Source organism: Arabidopsis thaliana, chromosome 5, assembly GCF_000001735.4.
Source record: "Arabidopsis thaliana chromosome 5, partial sequence".
Classification (NCBI taxonomy): Eukaryota; Viridiplantae; Streptophyta; class Magnoliopsida; order Brassicales; family Brassicaceae; genus Arabidopsis; species Arabidopsis thaliana.
This window is the reverse complement of record NC_003076.8, coordinates 21,838,612-21,860,851: the sequence shown is the minus strand read 5'-3', so window position 1 is coordinate 21,860,851 and position 22,240 is coordinate 21,838,612. Positions and strand designations below refer to the sequence as shown.

Sequence of the window (22,240 nt, the reverse complement as noted above, 5' to 3'; positions counted from 1 at the left end):
TCTTAACTAAGAAGCAAATCTTAGTTTTTAATTTGTTTTGATTTATTTTTCAGAATTTAATTCTAAGATACTAGCCTAAGATATATTTAAGATACACCAATAGAGGTGCTCTTAACTATATAGATAATAATCGTGTGATAATCTTCAAAATCCTAGCCTGATTAGGTTAGTAGAAACAAATGGTGAAGACAGAAATTTGTGGCAAAGGGTCGAGTCAAGGATCAGAGGAAGAGAGGCTAAGCCAATTACCTGATCATTTGATATGTGTCATTCTGTCTCATCTTTCTACCAAGGATGCTGTAAGAACAAGCATCTTATCCACAAGATGGAGAAATCTTTGGCAATTGGTTCCTGTATTGGATTTCGACTCCCGAGAGTTACGGTCGTTCAGTGAGTTTGTGAGTTTTGCTGGCAGTTTTTTTTATTTACACAAAGACTCATATATACAGAAACTACGTGTATGTATTTATGATCTTGCTGGTAACTATTATCTCACCTCATGGATAGATCTTGTGACTAGGCATAGGATTCAGCATATTGATATTAGTGTTTTTACCTGTTCTGGCTTCGGTGTCATACCACTAAGCTTGTATACTTGTGATACACTCGTACACTTAAAACTCTCTCGAGTCACCATGGTTAACGTCGAGTTTGTTTCCTTGCCTTGCCTGAAGATTCTGGACTTAGATTTTGTTAATTTTACCAATGAGACCACGTTGGATAAAATTATCTCATGCTCCCCAGTTCTAGAAGAGTTAACCATTGTCAAATCTTCTGAAGATAATGTAAAGATTATACAAGTACGCTCTCAGACACTAAAGAGAGTCGAAATACATCGGCGGTTTGATCGACATAATGGACTTGTTATCGATACTCCTCTACTCCAGTTTTTGAGTATTAAAGCTCACTCAATAAAGAGCATTGAATTCATCAATCTAGGTTTCACTACCAAGGTAGATATTGACGTCAACTTGCTTGATCCAAACGACTTATCCAATAGAAGCATGACGCGTGATTTCTTCACCACTATTTCAAGGGTCAGGTCTCTAGTCATTAGACATGGTACTATCAAGGTATACATGTGACAAATATATGTGAGTATCAAAATCTTTTTTCTATAAAATATATATTATCTCTTAACATTCTTTATTTTTACTTTTTACCAGGACATCTTTCATTACATGGAATTAGAACCTTTGCAACAATTTTGTTACCTGTCCGAATTGAGTGCTGTTTGTTCTATTTCTAATCTGGAAATGCTGCTAAATCTTCTTAAGAGCTGCCCGAAACTAGAATCTCTCAGCTTGGTGATGAATTGCTTGACCCTCTCTAATAGTAAAGCAATTTTTAGTGAAGCTTCTCTATTACTAACTTGTTTTCTTGTATTTTTTTTCGTTTTCTTAGAAATTGGTTGACTATGAAAAGAATAAAAAAGAAGAGGTGATGTCTTCGACAGTACCACCACCGTGTTTGGTATCGTCGCTCAAGTTTGTTAAATTGGAAAGTCAGCTCTTGGGATGTGGAACAGAACTGAAAGTAGCTAGGTACTTCTTGGAGAATTCAACAATTCTGGAGAAATTGACTCTAAAGATTGATTATATGTATAAGGATGAGGCAAATGTAAACCACATTCGCCAGACACTCCATGCAGTACCAAGATGCTCTAGTACTTGTGAAGTTGTTATACATTCTCTACTTTACTAAGAATATTATTGTTGAAGAAACCAACATGTGAAGTTATTATTTATGGTCATTAGCCTTTAACTATATGCATAGTCTTGCTTATGTTTCTTGATACATTCATTAATTGACTATTTTTTTTTATATAAATTATTTATATCTATTGATTTGAATAATCTTGAGAAAAAATAAGCCAAAGAAAAAGTATTGGCAACATTGGTTCCAAGTTAAATGTATATAAGTTATATATACAAAATGATAAACATCAACTTGGTCTTCAGTGTATATATAAAAAACATTATAAGTTCGGCCGCATATATGAAAATTATTTTATGCAAGTTTCGGAAATTTCAGAAAATGTGAATAGGAAAGTTGTGGGCAAATTGAAGTGGAAGTTGCTTGTAATGTGAAGCAAAGATGATTCGACTTTTGCTTGGTTTTCAACTCTCATCATAACGGACTACTTATTTCGTCTTTTACTTTTACACTCTTTCTCTCCACTTTTCTCTTTTTTTTAAAAATTTTCATTCAAAGATTATTTTTTTGTCCTTTCAAGTCAAAAAGACAAAGCAACAGAAGAACAGTATTAACGTATATCTATTTCTTTAAGAAAAGAAAAATAGAATGAAGAAGAGAAAGTCAAAGAAATTTTAGTAAAAGACCAAACGTGCCTCCATGATGACTCCATCAAATTCTAAGTCATCATATACCGAAATGGTCCAATACTACGTGTCGAACCTGGTCAGAAATTTCTTTCACGAGTCTTTCTATTTCAAATTGTCTCTTTGAATTTTCTTTTTTTCTTTTGATAAATGTCTTTATGAAACTTTCTAGTATTATTAAGAAATATTAAATATTTTTACAAGTCCAACTTCCAATAGATACTTATTGACAATGACCATTGCATTCAATCCACTCATGTTTTCCAATCCAATAGAGACTTTCATAGATTATATTTTTAAAGTAAGAACTCTATGTATTTCTTTGTTTCATCAAAATAGGTTTTTACTTTTTTGGAAATTTAAGTCTATATCATAAATTCGAGCATAGACATAAATCGATTCTCTACATTGATCTCGATATTGAGTGGCACACGTTGAAGTAACAATCGTAAGAGCAAAACTATAAACGAACTTTTGGAAAAACAAAAAGGACAATGAGTATTATAAATATGAGTATCATCATGAATATATATACTTATGCCTCCCAATTACATATATTGCAATTAATTTTTGAGATTGAAAGTGAAAAAAACCGCACAAAATTTACAGTCACTCCATAACTATGATCAAACTTATAGATATCTTAGTTATAGCTAAACAAAATCCGGAGATAGATATAATTTAATATCATGTATAAAATCACTCATGGATATCGTCGGGATTAAGAGTTCCTCGCCGGAGAAGCAACCGGAAAAAGAGGAAGAAGCAGTGGCTGAGAGTCTCTAGGAGTTGAGACTGGAGATGGATGAAGATAAAAGCCCTTATCAGCAATGGCTTTGTCTTCTTCCGATGAGTTCCCTAATGACAAAGGTGATGACTTGTTGAAGGGGTCATCGTTGCTTCTCAGTGGCGTCACGGGACTGTTTAGCCCTAGCTTCGGAAAATCCAGCATGCTTGGAGACAGAAGAATATTTTCTGATGATGAACTGTTTCTTGGAGAGAATCTCGGGCTTTGATGATGACTGCTGTTTCCTCCTGTGAACATCAATCTCTGAGAGTTTTGAAGCCTTAACGTATTGATCATTAGGTCATTCTTAGCGAACATGTTGTTGTTGTTTTGTCTTCTCTCGTAAAGCTTGAAGCTGTTGGTTTTCTTGATGGGTGGAATCGAGAAACTTGATCCCTTGTTGTTGTTGTTCACCGGAGAAGGAGCTTCGTGGTGTTTTCCGGTGGTGGTATCGGTGGATGAGCCGGTAAGCATCTGAACGACTTGTTTGAAAGTAGAAGTGTCTGCTTGAACAAATGTTGTTGGATAAGGATTTGAGAGATGTTGATGCTGGTCATGATGATGAGGAGATATTATCTGAGGCTGAAACCTAGGAGATGAGATCATAGGAGGTGGGTTTTGCATTTGTTCTGGTTTTGAAGACATGGATGATGTTGAAACTTCCATTAATGAGAGATGTCTTCGTGTTGTGTTGATGTGTATAAGAGGGAAAGAGAGAGAGAGAATGATTGAAGAGAAGAAGAAGAGTGGAAGTTGCTGATGTGAATAATGTGTAATGTTGTTTAGTTTTGTCGTGCGACGACAATTAAAAAGACTTTAAAAAGTGAGGTGTCATGGACCCATCTCTCATTCTCTTTCTTTCTCTTAAAAAACTTTGGAAATTAAAAACATAATTTTGTTAGATTCGTGTTCCGTAGACTATGTACATTATACTATACATCTACGTCTAACATCATCATCATTTCTCTTATACGAATCAACAAGTGTTTGAATAGCTGCCAAGATTTTTTTCTTCTTCTGGATAATTGGGTTAAGGGGCTTATTTATTCCATACGACATTTTATATCAGAAGACAATACCGTGTAAGAAAAAAAAAATTGGCTTGAAATAATGATTTTTCGTCACAAGAATGTCTAAGCCAAAATTTACAATGTTTACCATCAACAACGTATAAAATATACAAATGACTCTTAAATGATGGATTATAGTATTTATACATATCGATGTCCATCATTATTTTTTTCTAATCAACCTACATAACTAAGACCATTACGGTGAACTAATTAAACTTTGATATCAAGAGTTTGATATTGATACATATAAAAGTTTACTCTTGATACTTATCGAACTAATTAAACTTTTTTTGATACTCTTGCTATTGAAGTAGAAAATTACATACATACCTATTTTTGGATATCCATTAAGAATCGTATATTAAAGAACATCAAATCAGGTTTCTAATTAAAACTATAGTGATATACACTGTTTATCTGGAATTTGATGACGCCCATATCCATGAACCATGATATTAGAATAATTTCTATAGGTCGAAGAACAATTATTGAGAATTTTCCTGTAGAATCTATACTCATAGACTCAATGTTAACAATGCTGATGTTCTTAAATTTTTGGCATGCTCTTTTGTTCCTTTTTATCAAATTCGTCTGTTCTCCTCACATGTTTAATTGTTTAATCTAAAGCAATTTGTAATTACCGTTTATGTTGACACACGTTATAAAATTATTACGCTCTACAATAAAAAAAATAAATTGATTTTTGTTTGTCTACAATAACGGATAAGATTTAAATGTCTATGATTTATGTCCCCACATGAGATTTTGATATATTTTCTGTCTTGCAAATATTCATGGTAGCAAATGATAACTCAAATACATGAACTTGTAATATTTGGACCTATTTCATATAAAATATTAAAAATATTCATTAGGAACTTAACATTGTATCTAGAAAGAAAAAGCAAAAACTACCTTCCAATTACCAATTTATGTACGATCAATTTCAGAGTATAAAATAATGGAAACTGTAATTTTCTAATTTCTATATATATAAACACATTTATACTAGTAATGGAAACTGAAATGAAGTCATTTTCACTAAGAAATTTAAATATATGTTTTTTTAGGGATGAGAAGAAATGACTATTAATCTCTCTTTATATAAAATTGATATTATCTACAACAACCCACACTTCTGCCACAACTAAATACCAATTATGGTGACATTGGTGAGAATGTAGCAACGGTTGTGGTGGTGATGGTGGTGGTGACATAACACTGGTGGTGGTGACATAACACTGGTGTAATTTTTTTTTTGTCTTTAACTCAAAACATATTCACTATTCTTTGAATTTAGAATATGATACGGTTGCGACACTAATACAAATATGTAAGTTACATAATCCCATTTTCTAGTAGTACATTATGTTGCATTAAGATTTCAAGTTTTTGTATTATGTCCAAGGTTAGTTTGTAGTATCTATCATATTAAGGGGTATTTTGCATTTTCTTGTATCTATCCTTCTTGAATTATTTTGTACTTCTAAAGATTTCAACTTATAGGCACCCACTTGTTTTCTTACCTAAAAAGGAATATTAATATCAATATCGGTTAGTTATAGCGTGTATGAATAAGCATAAAGAAATTTTTGACAAGACGTTGTACTCAATGATTTATATTTCAATTTGTATGAGAGTAATATGTATAGCATAAAGGTCAAATTTTGAAAAGATGTTGTACTAAAAGTTTTTATTAATATCAAGCTACCAATAGAAAATGCAGTACAAATATTCTCTAACATAATTAAAAATAAAAATATTGAACTTATATATCTTAGTGCGAATAGGTTCTCCTTTATTGAGAGTTTACTACTAACAACAACATTTACACAAATCAGTGTGAGCACATGAGGAAACAAGATTAAAATGGAGATAGTATCCAATTCTGTTTTTTTTGTTCTTTAAATTATTTTAGTATTAATGGAAAAACAACAAAAACTAAGAAGCCAAAAAAAGAAAAAAAGAATACGATAAAGGTAAAAATTGTGGGGACTCGAATTCCAATTGGTGTAAAAATGTCGTCCCTCCATGAGGGATCAAATTCTTTCAAACTTCAAATCATTAGTGTCTTCTAGAACCCAAGTGGTTAAAGATTCCCTCTTATTGCATAAACATGCAAAGCGAGCATATTATATGTCGATCTTATTATATAAAAAAAACTTAATGGCAACTAATTCTTCACGAAATAAAACTACTTATAAGACCTATTATCGGTAAATAGTAATATACATATCACAATGATCAAAAGTGCATGCACCAGATGATATTCGTATCGTACTCGACATTTACATGCATATATATATACACACATACATGAGTATGAAAAACGGAATAATAAAACAAAACAATCAGTTGCTTCACAACAATGTGTGTTCTTTTTTTCCTCTGAAATGATAGGTTCCACCATTTTCACTATTTAACATGTCACTAATCGAAACTATAATCCAACTTGTCTAGTCATGGTAACAAAGAGAATAAATTTAGCCGCAATCATTGCTTATATAAAATAAAAAATTTAAGCTATAGTTTCATGTAATCATGTCATTTATTTAAATATTATAGAAATAACTGCATGGCTACAAATTATCAATAGACAAGAGTCAAAAACTCTTAGATATATAGATATATAGAAAAAAAACATAGAAAAGCAAAAGTAATTGCCTAAATGGCTTCGATCGAAATCCATATTCTTGGATTTAGATAGACATATCTATCTAATTATTTTTCTGGTAGAATAAAAACGAAAACTGAAAACATAAATTATTATTAGAACGTGCTTCTCATTTGCTGATGCCGGTCTTTTCCTTAATGGTCTCACTCGCACCTTGTGCCTTCTGCTTCAGCTGCTGTCCACCCTATATTTTGTTTTTCCAAATTATTAAATTTTCTGAATTCTCAAATTATTTCACAAAAATATACTATTAAAGAATAAGAAAAGAAAATAAACCTCTTGGATAGATTCCTTAGCAGATTGGGCAGCATTGGAGGCCTTGTCTATCAAGTTGCTTGCCTTCTCCTATAACAAATTTTAGTTACCTTCTAATGAATACTCCATTAACTCAAAAATAACAATGGATATTAAAGTTTCTAAAAAACGATCGTTTAACAAAACCTGAGTTTGGCCTTTAGCTTGGCCAGCGTTGAAGCTCATGCTCTGACTGTTGTTAGACATTTTCTAATCTTCTCTTCGGAAAAAAGTTACTTTGATTTTAGAGAACTGTTTAGCTTTTGTAATTATGAGTTGTGTGATGAAAGAGCATTATGGGTAGATGTTTATATACTTGTGGGGAACCTTGTAGTTACGTACACGTGGAATTTTGTGATTGGGTGTCAGTTTAGTATTTGAAACGTGACGTTGTTAGATTAGTACTCTCCGGTTGAATAGGGAGGTTTTGACCACGAGACAAGCAAATTCCGTTGTAGACTAGTTCCAAATGTGCTAATATTAGCATCTTCACTTCTTGTAATTCTTTTTGCTTTTAGGAAAATGATTTTCTTTGAATCGACATCTACTATATTATGTAAGAATACTTAGTTTTGATGTTTTCTAACGATTAGGGTGCGGTCGATTTTGTTCACCTAGTCTCTACAATTGATGTTTTGCTAATATGTTTACCTAAATATAACTTTAATGAAACTGGCTAATTGAACGAACATGTTCTTGCATGGCCACCATAACAAATAAAAAAAACAGTAGACATAGTGTGTTGAAGAGAAAAGAAAGACCTAATGTTGGATGTATATCAAATCTTGGGGTCAGCTAATCAAATCTATGTAACACTATATTGAGATATGACTCTATAAAATGGCACAAAGTATGAAAGTTGAAACCTATCCTCATATTTAGCATCACTCCTCTAATATTATTTTTTCAAACAAGAACAATGGCAAACCATCTCCAAGTCCCCTTAACCAAACCGGATCGAGTTAAAGAAGAACAAGAGGTTGAAGAAGAGGCAAGATTGCTAGCGAGAAGGCTCGCGAATGCAGCCGCATCACCTATGGTTCTCAAAGCCGCCTTGGAGCTCGGCGTGATCGACACCATCACCACAGTAGGAGGTGGCGATTTGTGGCTCTCACCTTCTGAAATAGCACTAAGACTCCCAACCAAACCATGCAACCTGGAAGCTCCGGCTTTGCTAGACCGTATGCTTCGATTTCTCGTCAGCCATTCGGTCTTAAAATGCCGTACTGTAATAGAAGAGAACGGTCAAACCGGAAAAGTTGAGAGGGTATATGCAGCTGAACCGGTCTGCAAATATCTCTTGAACAAAAGTGACGACGTCTCGGGTTCTTTTGCATCGCTCTTTATGCTTGACCTCAGCGACGTATTTATCAAGACATGGTACTTATTTGCATATAACACAAAAACAATACTGTAGTTAACTCTTCAAATACATTAAACCGGTTATTGATAGAGAACATGAATCAAAGAATCCTTGTTGGTTTAAGAATCCACGATTTCACCATACTATTGCATCTACTCCATATGCGGAAACTCAAATCATCCTCAGAAGGTCTCAATAACGATCCATCAACTAAACCTAGCTTGTTCTTTGCATCTAAGCTAATCTTCATCGCAATCGACCAACTGTTGTAATTAGTTCCATCAAGAATATGAGATACAATTGTTAAACCTGGATGATCCGATGAATGGAGAACCAATGGATTGTCGAACGAATCAGTGTTCTTCAACATCGATCCACGGACCTCAGAAGCTTCGAATCTTCGATTGAGTTGTTGTTGAGCTCTCGCAACTTCAAGATCTTCAGCGATCATCGAGTTTCGAGTAGATCTAGCAACAGAACCACCATCGTCAGGAGTAACATTGAGATTCTTCATTTTCCCACCTTTCTTCACCATTTTCACCAAAATCGAATGCGCGGAAGAACAATCGACACCAAGAGGAGTGAATAATCGAAGAAACTGAGCAAGAATTGAAGATTGAAGATGAAATCAACTGGAAAAACGCAAAAAATGCTCTGATACCATGATAGAGAACATGAATCAAAGAGATTTGTGAATCGTTTTCTATCTTTCTCAAATAACAGAATGTACATGTATGAAGTTTATATACTCTACTCTAAACCGAATAAACCAATTACATAGTAAGTTAACCGGCTAAACCGGACTATCTATATACACACTCTATTAGTTATCATTAACCATCTCACTAATTAAACCTTAATGTTTACGTTTGTACACGAAGTGACCATTTAATGATTTTTTTTGTTTCATAGGACACATCTCGAAGATGTGATATTAGAAGGAAGAGATGCATTTAGTTCTGCCCATGGGATGAAACTATTCGAATACATCCAAGCCGATGAGCGATTTGGTAAAGTGTTTAACCGGGCTATGTTGGAATCTTCCACCATGGTTACGGAGAAGGTTCTTAAATTTTATGAAGGATTCAAAGATGTGAAGACTTTGGTGGATGTAGGGGGAGGACTTGGCAACACACTAGGTCTCATCACTTCCAAGTATCCTCATCTTATTGGTATCAATTTCGATTTAGCTCCGGTGTTAGCCAATGCTCATTCTTATCCCGGTATGAACCATGCGATAATTTTTTTTTTTTTTTGAATGTAATGTTAAATTATTATATTAAATTATTAACACAATAATACAATATGTATTTTAAAAATAGAAAATCAGCAATTTTTTATAAAAGCCAATAGACGGTTATCAAAACTAATAGTTTCATTTCATTATATGATTGAAGTATTTTTTTTTATTTTTTATTTTGTGAATGTAATGATCTTTTTCATACTTTATGGATAATGATGGTGCTAATAGTAAAACATGACATCCATACGTTTCATTAAACTTACGACGGTTTTAATTTTACTACTGGTTTCAGGTGTGAACCATGTGGCTGGTGATATGTTCATCAAGATTCCAAAGGGGGATGCCATTTTCATGAAGGTAAGTTCTATATTTATCTCAACCAATAAATAAAATAAAATGGAATATCAAAGCTATATATTAAATCATCATAACCTCGTATCATAACAGTGGATACTACATGATTGGACGGACGAACAATGCGTAGCAATTCTTAAAAACTGTTGGAAAAGTCTCGAAGAAAATGGAAAACTGATAATAGTGGAAATGGTTACACCGGTGGAAGCAAAGAGCGGAGATATATGTTCTAACATTGTGTTTGGTATGGACATGACAATGTTAACACAATGTTCAGGTGGTAAAGAGAGAGATCTCTATGAGTTTGAAAATTTAGCATATGCATCGGGTTTTTCTCGTTGTGCAATCGTATGCGCTGTTTATCCATTTTCCGTCATCGAAATCTACAAATAGATTCATTCAACATATGCCATTTTACGATATTTACACAACCCGTTTCTTCTTCTATTTGGGATGTAATGTTTGTGATTATCATTTGTGTGTGGTCGATCTTTTGTAATATTTTCGTGTGATGTTCTTACCGTTGTAATGATATATGTGTCTACATGGTGTAATGTTTTTTATCAGTGTGAAATTGGTCTTGGTTGTAATTTGTGACATTTATGTTTCACCAATTTTCATAACTTGACCTGACCTCTTGGCGAATAATGATATCCAAGCAAGCAAAAAAGTAGTATCTTAGGGCTCTAGGACATAAAATTTTGGTTTCTCTTATCCTAATGTTACAAAAGTTCGATTCTTGGAACACAATCGAGAAGATATTGTAGCTTAACAAAAAGCTACACATCACATGGGAACATCCGGATCCAACCTTCTCTGTATAGCAGCTGCACCCTGTGTGTATCAAGAGTAATCCGAAAACGTTACGTTAACAATGGAGTTAGAATACGGAACAGAGGATTCATCCAAAGCACAGAAAAAATAGTTTTTTTTTTGTATCATACCTCCATGTCCCCAATCTTGTATAAGTACACCATTTCTTCCTTTAGCCGAGCTTGCTCTTTCATAGCTTGCGCCTGCCATTGGGTTTATAAACACATAAGTATTTGTGCAACTAAGTAGATTAATGGCAAAGGGAGCATGAAAATTCAAGAAAGACACTAACCATTCCACCTTCCATTGATCGCTTTAGAGCTAACACTTCTTCTTCCTTCTGCCTTTCACGTAATTCCTGCATCTCCAGTCTAAAACAAGCACAAAAGACATGCCTTCTAAGCAACCCATCCAATGGTATGACTATATTATATTGACTGCTAATATAAAGTAAGAATCTTTGGTTACCGGCGTTGTTCCTCATCATTGAACACAGTACGTTCACTAATCCCAGCTTTCTTCAAACCCTTTTTCATCTCTTTTTCCAACTTAAGTCTATAGTAACCATCAATGTCATAGTATCTGCAAGAAAATTTTATCTTTGATTCACAACTAATCTCAACCATAAGCATTCACCAAAACTAATAAATTCACACAAGAAAGAAGCTTACTTTTTCGAGGTAAATGTACCAGTATTATGATCCTCCATAAAACTGTGAAAACAAAAACCAATTGCACACAACCTTTGATCAGAAACCAAAAGAGCTTCATATGAACACAAGATACATCAGAACATAAATCACAGTACATACTCTTTAAACATTTTCTTCTCTTCCCAAGGTGGCAAGCTTTCCAAATTAACCTATTAGAGCCAAACAGATACCCAAAATCAATTCTATAACTCTAATCAGCTTAAGTTCTGAATTCAATTAGCATCATATAAGACTTTAGAGCGTATAGATAAAGTTACCTTCTTTACTTCAAGCAACCATGCTGTGAACTCTGGACGTTTATTCCTACACATAAGCAAAGCAACAACTTCAATATCTAATCTATACACAATCCATTGCAGTACTAAAATCACAAGTAGGAGCTTAAGAACTTCCAAAAGACAGAAACTTTACCACATATCAGTTTCTCTGATGATTCCATACTTGCCCCATGATTCAGTAACAGCTCCTTTCTTCACTTTCTCAGACTTCTTCTTCTTCTTCTCCTTCCTCTTCTTATCTCCATCTTTATCAGACTTGTTCCTCTTCTTCTTATCTTTCTCTCTTCTCCTTCTCTTCCTCTCTTTCTCTTCCTCTTCCCTCTCCTTTCTCTTCCTCTTCCTCCTTCTTCTCTCATCTTCACTCTCACTCTCCTCAGAATCAGAATATTCCGACTCCGATTCTGATTCGGAATCTGAGCTACTACTCGAATAATCACGACGTCTTCTCCTACTCCTAGATGATTTCCGATCTGATTTCCTCTTCCCTCTATCCTTTCTACTTCTACGTCTCTCTTCCTTCTCCGATTCGCTTCCACTTTCCAAACCAGATTCAGAGCCGGAATCGTTGCCGTCTTTTGTTCTCCTCTTCGATTCACGGCGGCGACTCACATCTTTCTCTTCGCCGGAATCCTTTCCAGAACCACTCGGTTTCTCCCGGGATGATTTTCTTCTGATATCTCTATCTTCAACCTCTCGTTTTGTGTTCTCCGGCGGAGCACCGTCGCGGTCACTTCCCATCTCCGCTAAATCACCGGCGAGAGCTTAACTAAACTAGGCCGTGATAAAAAAAACAAAAGCCTCGCGAAACTGCGAATAATAATATTAATTTAAATTTAATTGGGCCGTAAGAATATTGTGGTTTAGAAAGCCCATTAGTTATGACTAGTAGGCCTGTTCATTTGCAGGTGAAGATCGGGTAACTCATCAGTAAATATATATGTTACTGTTGATGTTTATTTGTTTCTTTTTATACAAGTCATAGTTAGATAGTTCTTAATCTAATTCTTTTATTTGCTATATGTTTACATGTCAGATGATTATAGTTATCTATACTTTTTTTGAAGTGTTATTACTTTTATCGTTACTTTCTTTTTTTGTTTTTTTTTTAATTTTTATTTTGGTTTATATTTGATAATTTTTTAAAGAACTATCTCAAAAATATTATTGAATAAAGATGTATAAGGCGAAATTCATATTATATTTTATTTATATTAATAAACAGGAATTTGGGACATGCTCCAAAGTTTCCCATAAACAATTAAAATTAATCTTTTCTTACAATTTTATATTTCCTACATATTTATCAACTTAAAGTTTATACCTATAAATTGGATGAAGAATGATCATCATCATTTAGGAGTATAAGAAAAATCATTCCCTTCCTCTATAGTATACACTATCGTTCGATTTGATCCTCCGCTGTAACAAAATCCACAAACTCAAAATCGAATCTTTTTAAACGACCGATGAAATCAAATTCAAGAAAATAGTGAGAGTTACATGAAAAAGAGGAAGGATTGTGACATATTTTTTTTATTAATAATTTTTTTAATAGATGACATATTTTTATTTGCTAGAATAAAAAGGGATGAATAAAAATTTTCTCTATAAGTTTTTGGAAATCATTCACTTGTACAGCAGAGCCTTTAGTCATAGTTATCTGAATAACAGAGTAAATAAATTCAAAACTTGAACGTCAATTTTTTTTCAGCAACATTTTCGTTAGTTACTGGATTTTTTCAAAAATGTTTGTTCATGTTTTGCTTATGTTTTCCTCAAAATTGATAAAAAAATTTACTTTTTTCTTTATTTTTGTTTTGCTAATATCTGATATATTTCTTGGACAATACGTCTAAAATTATATATATAACACGTGAATGTGAAAGTGAAAACATAAACACATGAGATCACGACCTTATAAACACAATCAGACTAGGCGGGGATTTTTAGAACGGAGACTACAATAATGCTACTTATTGAGAAAAAAAAAAAACTGGGCCACATGTTCCGAACATACATACAAAAAAAAAAAGAACTTCGTCTTCCTTGAGAATATTCATTATTTTCAGAAGAAGAAGAAGAAAAAAAAAATGATGTCGATCGTCGGCTATGAGTTTCGTCCCAGAGAAGAAAGAGGAACTCCTAGGATTTTACCTAAGAAACAAGTTGCTAGGAAATTCATGCCTAGTAGAAGCTATAGGGGATTTAAACATTTATCAATTCGACCCTTGGGAGCTACCTTGTAAGTGATATATATAAAAACATTTATCATTGTACTCACTATAATGCTGCTTATGAAATAAACCGCAACTTTATAAAGGTTTTAATTACTAAAATTACATGGAGAAATCTATAAAAGTATAGTAGTAGCTAGTTCATCACACGAATATTCAGACCCTTTATTAGGACAGACGTACGCGTAAAGTTCATATTTCTGCCATAATTCATATTTTCTTCTTTTTATTTTCTTTGTTTTATTTTTATTTTCTCAAATCTATGGTTAATTAAAAAAATAATCTAACTTTAGAAGTTACGCGCTTTCTACTTAGAGGTGTCTTTAGGAAAGAATCTCGAAGCTTCGTTTCTTTGCAAATTCCTTTCTTTTTTTTTTGTACATAAAATTTCCAATAAAACTGAAGGAAGACAAAAATCAAACAAGAAATAGACTTAACTATCCCAATTTCAGCCTATCAATTAAAAGATAATTTCTATGGCGGTTTACTCTAATCATGCTCATTCATGCTCTCTTTGGTCTATTAATTAGTGTAATGGTTGTGATTACTAAATCAGCCACTCTTTCTCTTTTACACCAATGTTCTAGAATATTCTACTCAAATTACTCAGCTAGCCAACCTCTGTTACTACATAAAATGTGTACTAAAGTCTATTATACCTACAGAAAATGTGTGCTAACTTCTAAGAAAAAAGAAAATAAACATGTACTATAATAATACATACATACATATATCAATTTTGTGATATGAAAAAACATGTACGTACTATAATATGTTACAATCATGCTTTTTATTTCAACATGAAGAAATATTAACTAGCGTTACTTAATTATTAATTAATGTTCATATATCTGTGTTATGTCTGGCTAGCCTAGTAAGATTACGCATTTGTAATGTCTATATTCGTTTTGAGAAGGGACGAGAAAGTGTTGGTTATCGCATCGAAAATGGATCGGAATGTTAGTTTATGTGTGCTATTGCATATATATGCGATAACCAACACTTTCTCGTCCCTTCTCAAAACACATTGATTTTTAACATTTGAATGTTCCTTGCCCGTATCCAGACGATTGCACATGCATATATATGGTTATTTACACGATTTTGTTGTTGTTAATTTGATTGATAAATGCATATTTATGGTTATGCATGGTATTGTTTATGTGGCATGATACGGATTCGATATGGATATGAACAAGATGGGACTATGGCAAAGATATAAAGCTGTTGTGAGTGGAATATATAGAGAATAATGTGTGTATTGATTGGCCAATATGATTGTGTTCAAGAGTTAAATGCGTGACATAGGAGTCTTGTTAACCGTAAAAAAGGTTACTGTTTTATATATATTATTTTACACTTAGCTTTATTTTTCCGTAATCTCCTAGAACAGTTTCACATCAGTGCCGGTTGTGTCAAAGGCTAATCAAACCCGAGTACACGATTTGTAGATACTGGCTGATACTTTGCTATAAAAGAAATCGATGATAATTTGGATTCCTTTGTTAAGTCTGAAGAACAATTGACGAACATTTAAATTAAGGTATTTGATTCTAGTTAATTTCATAAAATACAAAATAAAATGTAGATGAATACATATTTTAATTTAAAAAAAAAACTTAGATGAAAATTAAAAAAAGTGCAAAGTCATTTGAAAGAGCCAAATTTGGGTACCCACGAGCTGATTCGGAATCCAACAGTTTTTTCAGATTACACCACTTGGACTTGAGAGTTTTTTTTTTTTGTGGCAGATTCAATTTAGGCTCGGGTCGGGTTGAATGTTTTATACCCATGAAAACTTACTAATATAGAGGTGGTGACAGAAATAACAATTCGTTGAACATAGGAAAATCACTTGAGTCATATTCACGGAAGCTTTTCTTACGGATATCGTAAACACCAAAGCCATGACCGGTATAATATATAGAGTTACGCCTGAGTCCCGGATACTTGCTTGCTTCCAAACAAAATGTCTCATTCCTCCCAATGAAAATGCAAAGATCTCCAATATTTTCTGTGTAGTTTGCAATCATTTTCCTTCTTTGGAATTTATGCTCTTCTTCTTCCTTGAAGACCATGAATCTCTTGGTTTCTCTAAATACTTTAGTTATGTTCCCATTGCCCCATGGTTCCACCACATACGTCAAATACCTATAGAGTAAAATATAGTTTTTCCGATCATTTCGAACAAAACATATTATCATGGACTTATCTAACTTTATCTAACTTTCATATAAGAGATACTAATCACAATTGTTACTAGCTAAAAGAAACCTAGCTAGTTACGTGGCTCTATTATTTGTGGGCTTACCATTGAACAATGAAACGTTCGCCAGAAGACGACTCAGCAATATAGTCACTCCGTAAACATGAAGCCAATATCTCCCACTCGTGTTGTGGTATCAAAGGGAAGTTCTGAAACTGTATTTGAAGGAAGGTAGGGTCCTTATTGTTTTTGAGATCCAAGGCAGCTATATAGGCACATCCAGTTGTGAGGAGGTAAAACATTTGGCGTTTTCGAGAGTAAACGACTTGTGAGTTGAAATCGCAAGAAAATGGAATGTTAGTACTAGTCCACTCTGAATCTCGATTAGGCATACAATAATAAAGTTTAGATCTAAAGAAGCTGACACTAACTATATAATCATTGTCGTCGTCTGGAGAAGGAGTGGACAATGAAACGGAGGCCTTTATGCCATTAGATACCAATGGAGGCAGAGTAATGGTTCTGGTGGATGATTCGGAGGACCAAGGATTAAACACGTCAGTGAGAAATATAATTGTATCATGTATACGCGTAAAAGCTGCCCAGCTTCGTGAGGTTCCAAGTAAGACGAATTGTTCGGGATCCGGTAAACTTTTTACAAAAACTTTATCAGTGATCTTGATGATTTTTTCATTCCTTGGATTAAATATATTATAACTTATAGTTATATTTGAATATCTGTCTACATTACCCAAACTGCAGTTGAACAACATGTATGGGGTTTGCCGTGGGTATGAGCAGAAACGGACCGCGTCACTTTCTTCTACCTGTGATTGATTGCGAAGGAATCCACATAAATAGAAAAATAAAGTAAGGATACATAGAGAAAGTTGGCAAAACACATTATTTCGGTTTGGTTTTTAGGGAAAAGTAATACTTACAGAATGTTTTGCAACTAATCCGAAAAGCAGAGACATTGTTTTCAAATTAACTACAAGTATTAAACCCTATTGTTTTTACACCCGTCAACTATATGCCTCTATGTCTTATATATAATATAAATTATTTATAAATCTGATATATTTTCTTCAGACACGTAATTTTGTAATCCTAAGATTTTGAATTATGTGTTTGTATAAATAACTTGTGTGACACATGTAAAAATAAATTCAAATTTCCCATATAGCTATTCATATTTACTTAGAAAGAAATATGTTATTTTAATGTATTTGTTTTTTTCAATCTTTTCTTTCTAAAATCGAATTAGTTACTTTTTAATGTTATACTTCAAATTTTCAGAAATGGGATTTGTCACCTTTTTTTTTTTTTTTTTTCTGTTGATTTCTTTCTGAAAATAATCTGAAATATAAGTCGTGACCATTATTTTTAAAAGATAATGATATGTGAGTCTAAACTCTAAAATGACACATATGTCTTTTTAAAAAAAAGTATTTTCTTAACACACATGTCAAAAGTTTACGAGTTATAATTACTACACGTGTTGCGTTGTTAGGGTCTTAAACTTATATAAGTACACTTTTAATTTCTTATAACCAAGTAATATTTATTTAAAAAGTATATATATTACTCTCAATGTTTATTTGTTTCTTTTTTTACAATTCATAGTTATATAGTTTTAATCTCATTCTTTAATTTGTTATATGTTTACTTTTTAGATGATTATATTTATCTATACTTTTTGAAGTATTTTCTCATTACTTTATTTTGGATTATATTTGATATCATTTTCGAATTATCTAACATATTTTGTTAGTTGACGACAAAAAAAAATAAAAAACATATTTTGTTAGTTTTAACGTGAAATATGTTAAAGATTTCGGTACATATAGTTTCCTTGTTAGTATTTTTATGTGCTCGTTGCCCCAATTATTTTGTGTACATTAATGATTTTAGGATTTAGAGTGAATTATGTATAGACTAAAACGAAGTTTCTGGTTCTTACACAAAATATTACACTACCAATTATTTACAATCGAGAATAAATAAGTTGGTGAGATTTTAAATGCTGCGTAGACACTTTATAAAAATACACTAAAATACATTAGATAGTTTACATTTACTATATGCAGGACAAATTAATTATTAAGTAAATATATTGAGTGTATTACAAAATTTATTGGATTATTATATTAAATCTGAAATTTACTTGTGTATTATGTAATGTAATATACATAACTATTTTATTTGAACTAGGATTTTTTGGCATATAAATTATTATAATCCATATATTAATTGATATCAATATAGTTGTTAACATATAATTTTATGTTTATATAAAAAAAATGAAGGTAGTTAAATATTAAGTTCCGAAATGTTACTTGCTTAATTATTAAGTTGTTTTGATTGGAATTTCATTTTTAATTATTTAAATTAGAATTTGCTTTTTATTTTTTATGTTGTTGAAATATTTATATATAATATTAATGGCAAATTTTGTAAATAATTTAGTAAATAATGGGTAATGAATCAAGTATAAAAAATGCTTTCGATTCTCGTTCAGAGAAAAAATGAAGACAAATTTGGTTTTAAATCTAAGTAAGCCTGGCCTGCTAAAACAATATAATTGGGCTTGAAACCTTATACTACTTGGGCTTTTTGTCACTATGGTAACTAATGCGACCGGATTAAAGAAGTGGTTAAGTGGTCAAACGAACAATATCTTGTAAAATCTTGCTAATAAACAAGGCTGAAGGCTGACCCACGTGACATAAGCAACATAAGCTATGAATTCGGACTTTAAAGTATGGTTCACCTAGTTGGGCCTCGAAGAAATGCAAGATGTTATATATGGGCTCTAATATCTAAAACTAAATTATAATGTCAAAACCTTGAATGATCACTATCATTTTCAAGTCAGCAACGACACATGTTATATAGACTTTTTCAGATTTCCTTTTCTCTTAATTTTTGAGATTCTTATCCTGATCACTGGATATGTGTTCTTGAACAATACGTCTGAAATTAACACTAACAAATTTTATTTAACATGTGTCAAAATTTTATGAATTATAACTTTTACACATGTCGTGTTGTTAGGGTCTTCAACTTATAAAATATACACTTTCAAAATGCCCATAAATACTATTAATTTAGAAAAGTGTATATATTTTTTTGGTGAGTATATAGTTTACATATTTGTTTCTGTTTTTTTTTCTTCTGTTTTTTGTTATATGTTTCCTTAACGAATCATATGATGTATTTTGTCAATTACTTTCTTTTCTGTTGATTTCTTTTTGATAGTATTTGATATGTTTCTTGGAAAGTACGTCAAAAATAGTATATAACACGTGAATGTGAAAACATAAACACATGAGATCACAACCTTATGGTTGTTACGAATTTAGAACAAATCAAGTGAGTTTGGGGTTGTTTTCTAGGATAACAATGTCTCTGCTTTTCAATCTAGTCGCAAATCTCTCTGTAAGCTTTTACTAGTCGTTATCAACAAAATATATAAGTGTTTTGCTGTGTTTCTTTATGATGATTTTTCTAGTTCCTTCCACGAACAATCACAGGTTGAAGAAGAAGAAAGTGATCACAAGGCTGCTCGTTTCTTCTCCTCATCTCCAAAGCAAACTCCGTATATGGTACTTGTAGGTGATAAAGTAGGAGAGTCTCCAGAAGCTGAAAACATCATCATGAGTTTCAAGTTGTTTGATCTGAGTAAGGAAGAGATCATCGAAGTTATCCACAAGTCATTTCCAAAGTTGTTGTACCAAGATTCAAGAGTCATTGGAAGCTCGCGTGGCTGGATAGCTTTTATGAGCAAACATGATGGAACCGTACATCTAAGCGACGTGTTCAATCTCGGGTCCCTTAGAGTCATTACTCTGCCTCCTCTTCCTGATCCTATGTATGATCCTTCCAGAGTCATCATAAATGTCTCCTTATCCTATCCCCCAGACCAAGAAGACGATTATGTAGTGTACATCAAGTTCTTATGCTCCGATATATATCTCTGTAGGCCTAATCACCACTCGCAATGGGTTGGATGCGATGGTAACGAGATCCACACGACGGCCTCTGATATCGTTTATTCCCCAAGAAACCAGATGTTGTTCCTCGTGATAATGGGAGCAAGTTTCTTGTGTTCTTTTGATCTCAACATGAACAAAAAGTATACGAGGTTGCATTTGAGAAATATCCCAATGATGCCACAGTCCGAGTGGGAGTTGTTGGCTATGTGTATCAAGATAGAGCACTTGGTTGAGTCCCCCGGTGGCAGAATTTTTGTTGTTAAGCAGTGAGTCTTGATAAACAGAACAACTAAATTAACTAAACTATATATAACAATAACCAACAACACTCTTGCAGGTATGTGGAGACATACGACCAAGGAGACAAGGAGGTTATATTCAACAAAACCAAGAGATTCATGGTGTTTAAGCTAAATACAAAAGCAACGGATGGAGAGATTGCCGCTTATTACACTGAAGACATTGGAGATCTCTGCATTTTCTTTGGCAACAATGAGACATTATGTCTTGAGGCAAGCAATAATCCTGGACTGAAGCCTAACTATATATATTACATTGGATATGGCCTTGGTTTTTACGACATGAGTTCCCAAAAAGTACACCACTTTACATCATCTATGCCTCTAAATTGGCCTCTTTATCTCCTACCCGGTCTTATCTAATATCCTCAATGTTTAATTTGTCTTTTGACATGTTTTGATGTATACTTAGATCGTCTTTGGTGTTTCCTTTAGCACATGTATTTCCTCATACCCAATTTAAGGAAAATACTTATGTTCATATGTATCATCACTTGTTTCTAGAGCATACATATAAGTTCAATTGGTGACACATGCACAACTATGTATAAGCACGAGTCGCTCTTTAGGCCTACATCGATTCTCTTCTCAAACACAAAATTTACTAAATAACCCATTTGATCAGTCGAATTGGTGATTTTAGGCCTATTAGCCCGTATCAGCCCCTCGTTGAAAAAAAAAAGAATAGTTGAGGCAAATATAATAGCGACAAGACAAACAAATAAACAATGGCTAATACGGCTCAAAATCAAGCAAAGCTATATACATTATTTGATGAACCGTTTTAATATTTAGTATATTTGATTAACTGTTGTAATCTCTTAGTTTATTTGATGAACTCTTACAATTTTTTGTATATATGATGAACCGTTGCACCAATTATCCTTTATAAAAGACTTTTGTGAACGTTAATTATAATTTTATCTGTTTATTTATGGGGTGTTATTGATTTGTGACTTAAATATAGTTTTAATGACTGAAAATATTATATAGAATCTATTGTTATTCAATAAAAAAAAAAAAATTGAATTCACACTTTTATTAAGTAGATAAAAGTTTTGTTTTATTCAATTAAAATAAAATTTCTATAATTGTTAATGAATTAAATTATTATGTTATTGCTTCATGATTCTATACATTTTTTCACAAAATAAAATCATGAAAATTATCATTAAAGTAGAGAGATTGTGAGATTGTTTTGTAAACATCATTCGATTGTTTTTTGCAGATTCTATGTTGCTACTGATCCTAATTTTACCAGCTAAGGTATGTTTCAGCCAATCAAAATATGCCACCTAATTAATAAATAAAACTCATTTAATTAATTATAAAATATAAACTCTAACCACTATTTTATAAATCCAAACTGATATATGATCTCGTTTAATTAAAAATTTTAAACCTTAATTCTATTTCGTAAACCCAAATTGATATTTAATCTTGTTCAATTTTAAAATCTAAATCCTAACTGTTCTTTTTAAACTCAAACCGATATTTAACCACGTTTAATTGTTAAATCTAAACTCGTTTATAAATCCAAACTGATATTGAACCTTGTTTAATTGTAAT

General features: G+C 32.5%; 7 protein-coding genes and 1 pseudogene across 8 annotated transcripts; 3 read left to right on the top strand and 5 right to left on the bottom strand.

The window, feature by feature from the left end:
• Positions 1 to 179: 179 nt before the first annotated feature.
• AT5G53840 (F-box/RNI-like/FBD-like domains-containing protein) lies at positions 180 to 1,704 on the top strand (the record flags this gene model as incomplete). Its single annotated transcript, NM_124763.1, has 3 exons — positions 180 to 1,073; positions 1,167 to 1,307; positions 1,405 to 1,704. The coding sequence occupies 3 exons, from the start codon at positions 180 to 182 to the stop codon at positions 1,702 to 1,704; spliced, it is 1,335 nt and encodes a 444-aa protein (NP_568800.1).
• A 1,045-nt stretch (positions 1,705 to 2,749) lies between these two features.
• On the bottom strand, positions 2,750 to 3,904 carry AT5G53830 (VQ motif-containing protein). Its single transcript, NM_124762.3, has one exon. The coding sequence runs from the start codon at positions 3,793 to 3,795 to the stop codon at positions 3,064 to 3,066; it is 732 nt and encodes a 243-aa protein (NP_200194.1). The 5' UTR covers positions 3,796 to 3,904; the 3' UTR covers positions 2,750 to 3,063.
• Positions 3,905 to 6,734: 2,830 nt separating this feature from the next.
• AT5G53820 (Late embryogenesis abundant protein (LEA) family protein) lies at positions 6,735 to 7,504 on the bottom strand. Its single transcript, NM_124761.2, has 3 exons — positions 7,318 to 7,504; positions 7,153 to 7,221; positions 6,735 to 7,060 (listed from the first exon to the last, which is right to left on the bottom strand). Exons 1-3 carry the CDS (start codon positions 7,375 to 7,377, stop codon positions 6,986 to 6,988), a joined length of 204 nt encoding a protein of 67 aa, NP_200193.1. The 5' UTR covers positions 7,378 to 7,504; the 3' UTR covers positions 6,735 to 6,985.
• A 336-nt stretch (positions 7,505 to 7,840) lies between these two features.
• On the top strand, positions 7,841 to 10,711 carry AT5G53810 (O-methyltransferase family protein). The gene is made up of 4 exons (NM_124760.3): positions 7,841 to 8,550; positions 9,446 to 9,756; positions 10,069 to 10,133; positions 10,224 to 10,711. Exons 1-4 carry the CDS (start codon positions 8,090 to 8,092, stop codon positions 10,521 to 10,523), a joined length of 1,137 nt encoding a protein of 378 aa, NP_200192.1. The 5' UTR covers positions 7,841 to 8,089; the 3' UTR covers positions 10,524 to 10,711.
• Positions 8,634 to 9,068, bottom strand: AT5G53815 (annotated as a pseudogene; the record flags this gene model as incomplete). The annotated part of the gene is made up of 1 exon: positions 8,634 to 9,068.
• A 29-nt stretch (positions 10,712 to 10,740) lies between the features above and the next one.
• Positions 10,741 to 12,817, bottom strand: AT5G53800 (nucleic acid-binding protein). The gene is made up of 8 exons (NM_124759.2): positions 12,068 to 12,817; positions 11,914 to 11,959; positions 11,756 to 11,805; positions 11,615 to 11,656; positions 11,412 to 11,525; positions 11,236 to 11,314; positions 11,075 to 11,146; positions 10,741 to 10,964 (listed from the first exon to the last, which is right to left on the bottom strand). Exons 1-8 carry the CDS (start codon positions 12,670 to 12,672, stop codon positions 10,917 to 10,919), a joined length of 1,056 nt encoding a protein of 351 aa, NP_568799.1. The 5' UTR covers positions 12,673 to 12,817; the 3' UTR covers positions 10,741 to 10,916.
• Positions 12,818 to 15,590: 2,773 nt separating this feature from the next.
• On the bottom strand, positions 15,591 to 17,351 carry AT5G53790 (F-box protein, putative (DUF295); the record flags this gene model as incomplete). Its single annotated transcript, NM_124758.1, has 4 exons — positions 15,591 to 15,679; positions 16,024 to 16,319; positions 16,480 to 17,201; positions 17,316 to 17,351. 4 exons carry the CDS (start codon positions 17,349 to 17,351, stop codon positions 15,591 to 15,593), a joined length of 1,143 nt encoding a protein of 380 aa, NP_200190.1.
• Positions 17,352 to 18,874: 1,523 nt separating this feature from the next.
• Positions 18,875 to 21,034, top strand: AT5G53780 (F-box protein, putative (DUF295); the record flags this gene model as incomplete). The annotated part of the gene is made up of 3 exons (NM_124757.1): positions 18,875 to 18,930; positions 19,889 to 20,638; positions 20,710 to 21,034. 3 exons carry the CDS (start codon positions 18,875 to 18,877, stop codon positions 21,032 to 21,034), a joined length of 1,131 nt encoding a protein of 376 aa, NP_200189.1.
• Between the last annotated feature and the right edge of the window lie 1,206 nt (positions 21,035 to 22,240).

Coding starts and splice junctions, on each gene's coding strand:
- AT5G53830 (NM_124762.3), bottom strand. CDS start 3,795: ATGGAAGTTTCAACATCATCCATGTCTTCAAAACCAGAACAAATGCAA.
- AT5G53810 (NM_124760.3), top strand. CDS start 8,090: ATGGCAAACCATCTCCAAGTCCCCTTAACCAAACCGGATCGAGTTAAA. Junction 8,551..9,445: donor GACGTATTTATCAAGACATG/GTACTTATTTGC, acceptor TTTGTTTCATAG/GACACATCTCGAAGATGTGA. Junction 10,134..10,223: donor GGGATGCCATTTTCATGAAG/GTAAGTTCTATA, acceptor GTATCATAACAG/TGGATACTACATGATTGGAC.
- AT5G53800 (NM_124759.2), bottom strand. CDS start 12,672: ATGGGAAGTGACCGCGACGGTGCTCCGCCGGAGAACACAAAACGAGAG. Junction 11,806..11,913: donor GGTTGCTTGAAGTAAAGAAG/GTAACTTTATCT, acceptor TGGCTCTAATAG/GTTAATTTGGAAAGCTTGCC. Junction 10,965..11,074: donor ACAAGATTGGGGACATGGAG/GTATGATACAAA, acceptor TGATACACACAG/GGTGCAGCTGCTATACAGAG.
- AT5G53820 (NM_124761.2), bottom strand. CDS start 7,377: ATGTCTAACAACAGTCAGAGCATGAGCTTCAACGCTGGCCAAGCTAAA. Junction 7,222..7,317: donor AAGCTAAAGGCCAAACTCAG/GTTTTGTTAAAC, acceptor AATTTGTTATAG/GAGAAGGCAAGCAACTTGAT. Junction 7,061..7,152: donor CTAAGGAATCTATCCAAGAG/GTTTATTTTCTT, acceptor AACAAAATATAG/GGTGGACAGCAGCTGAAGCA.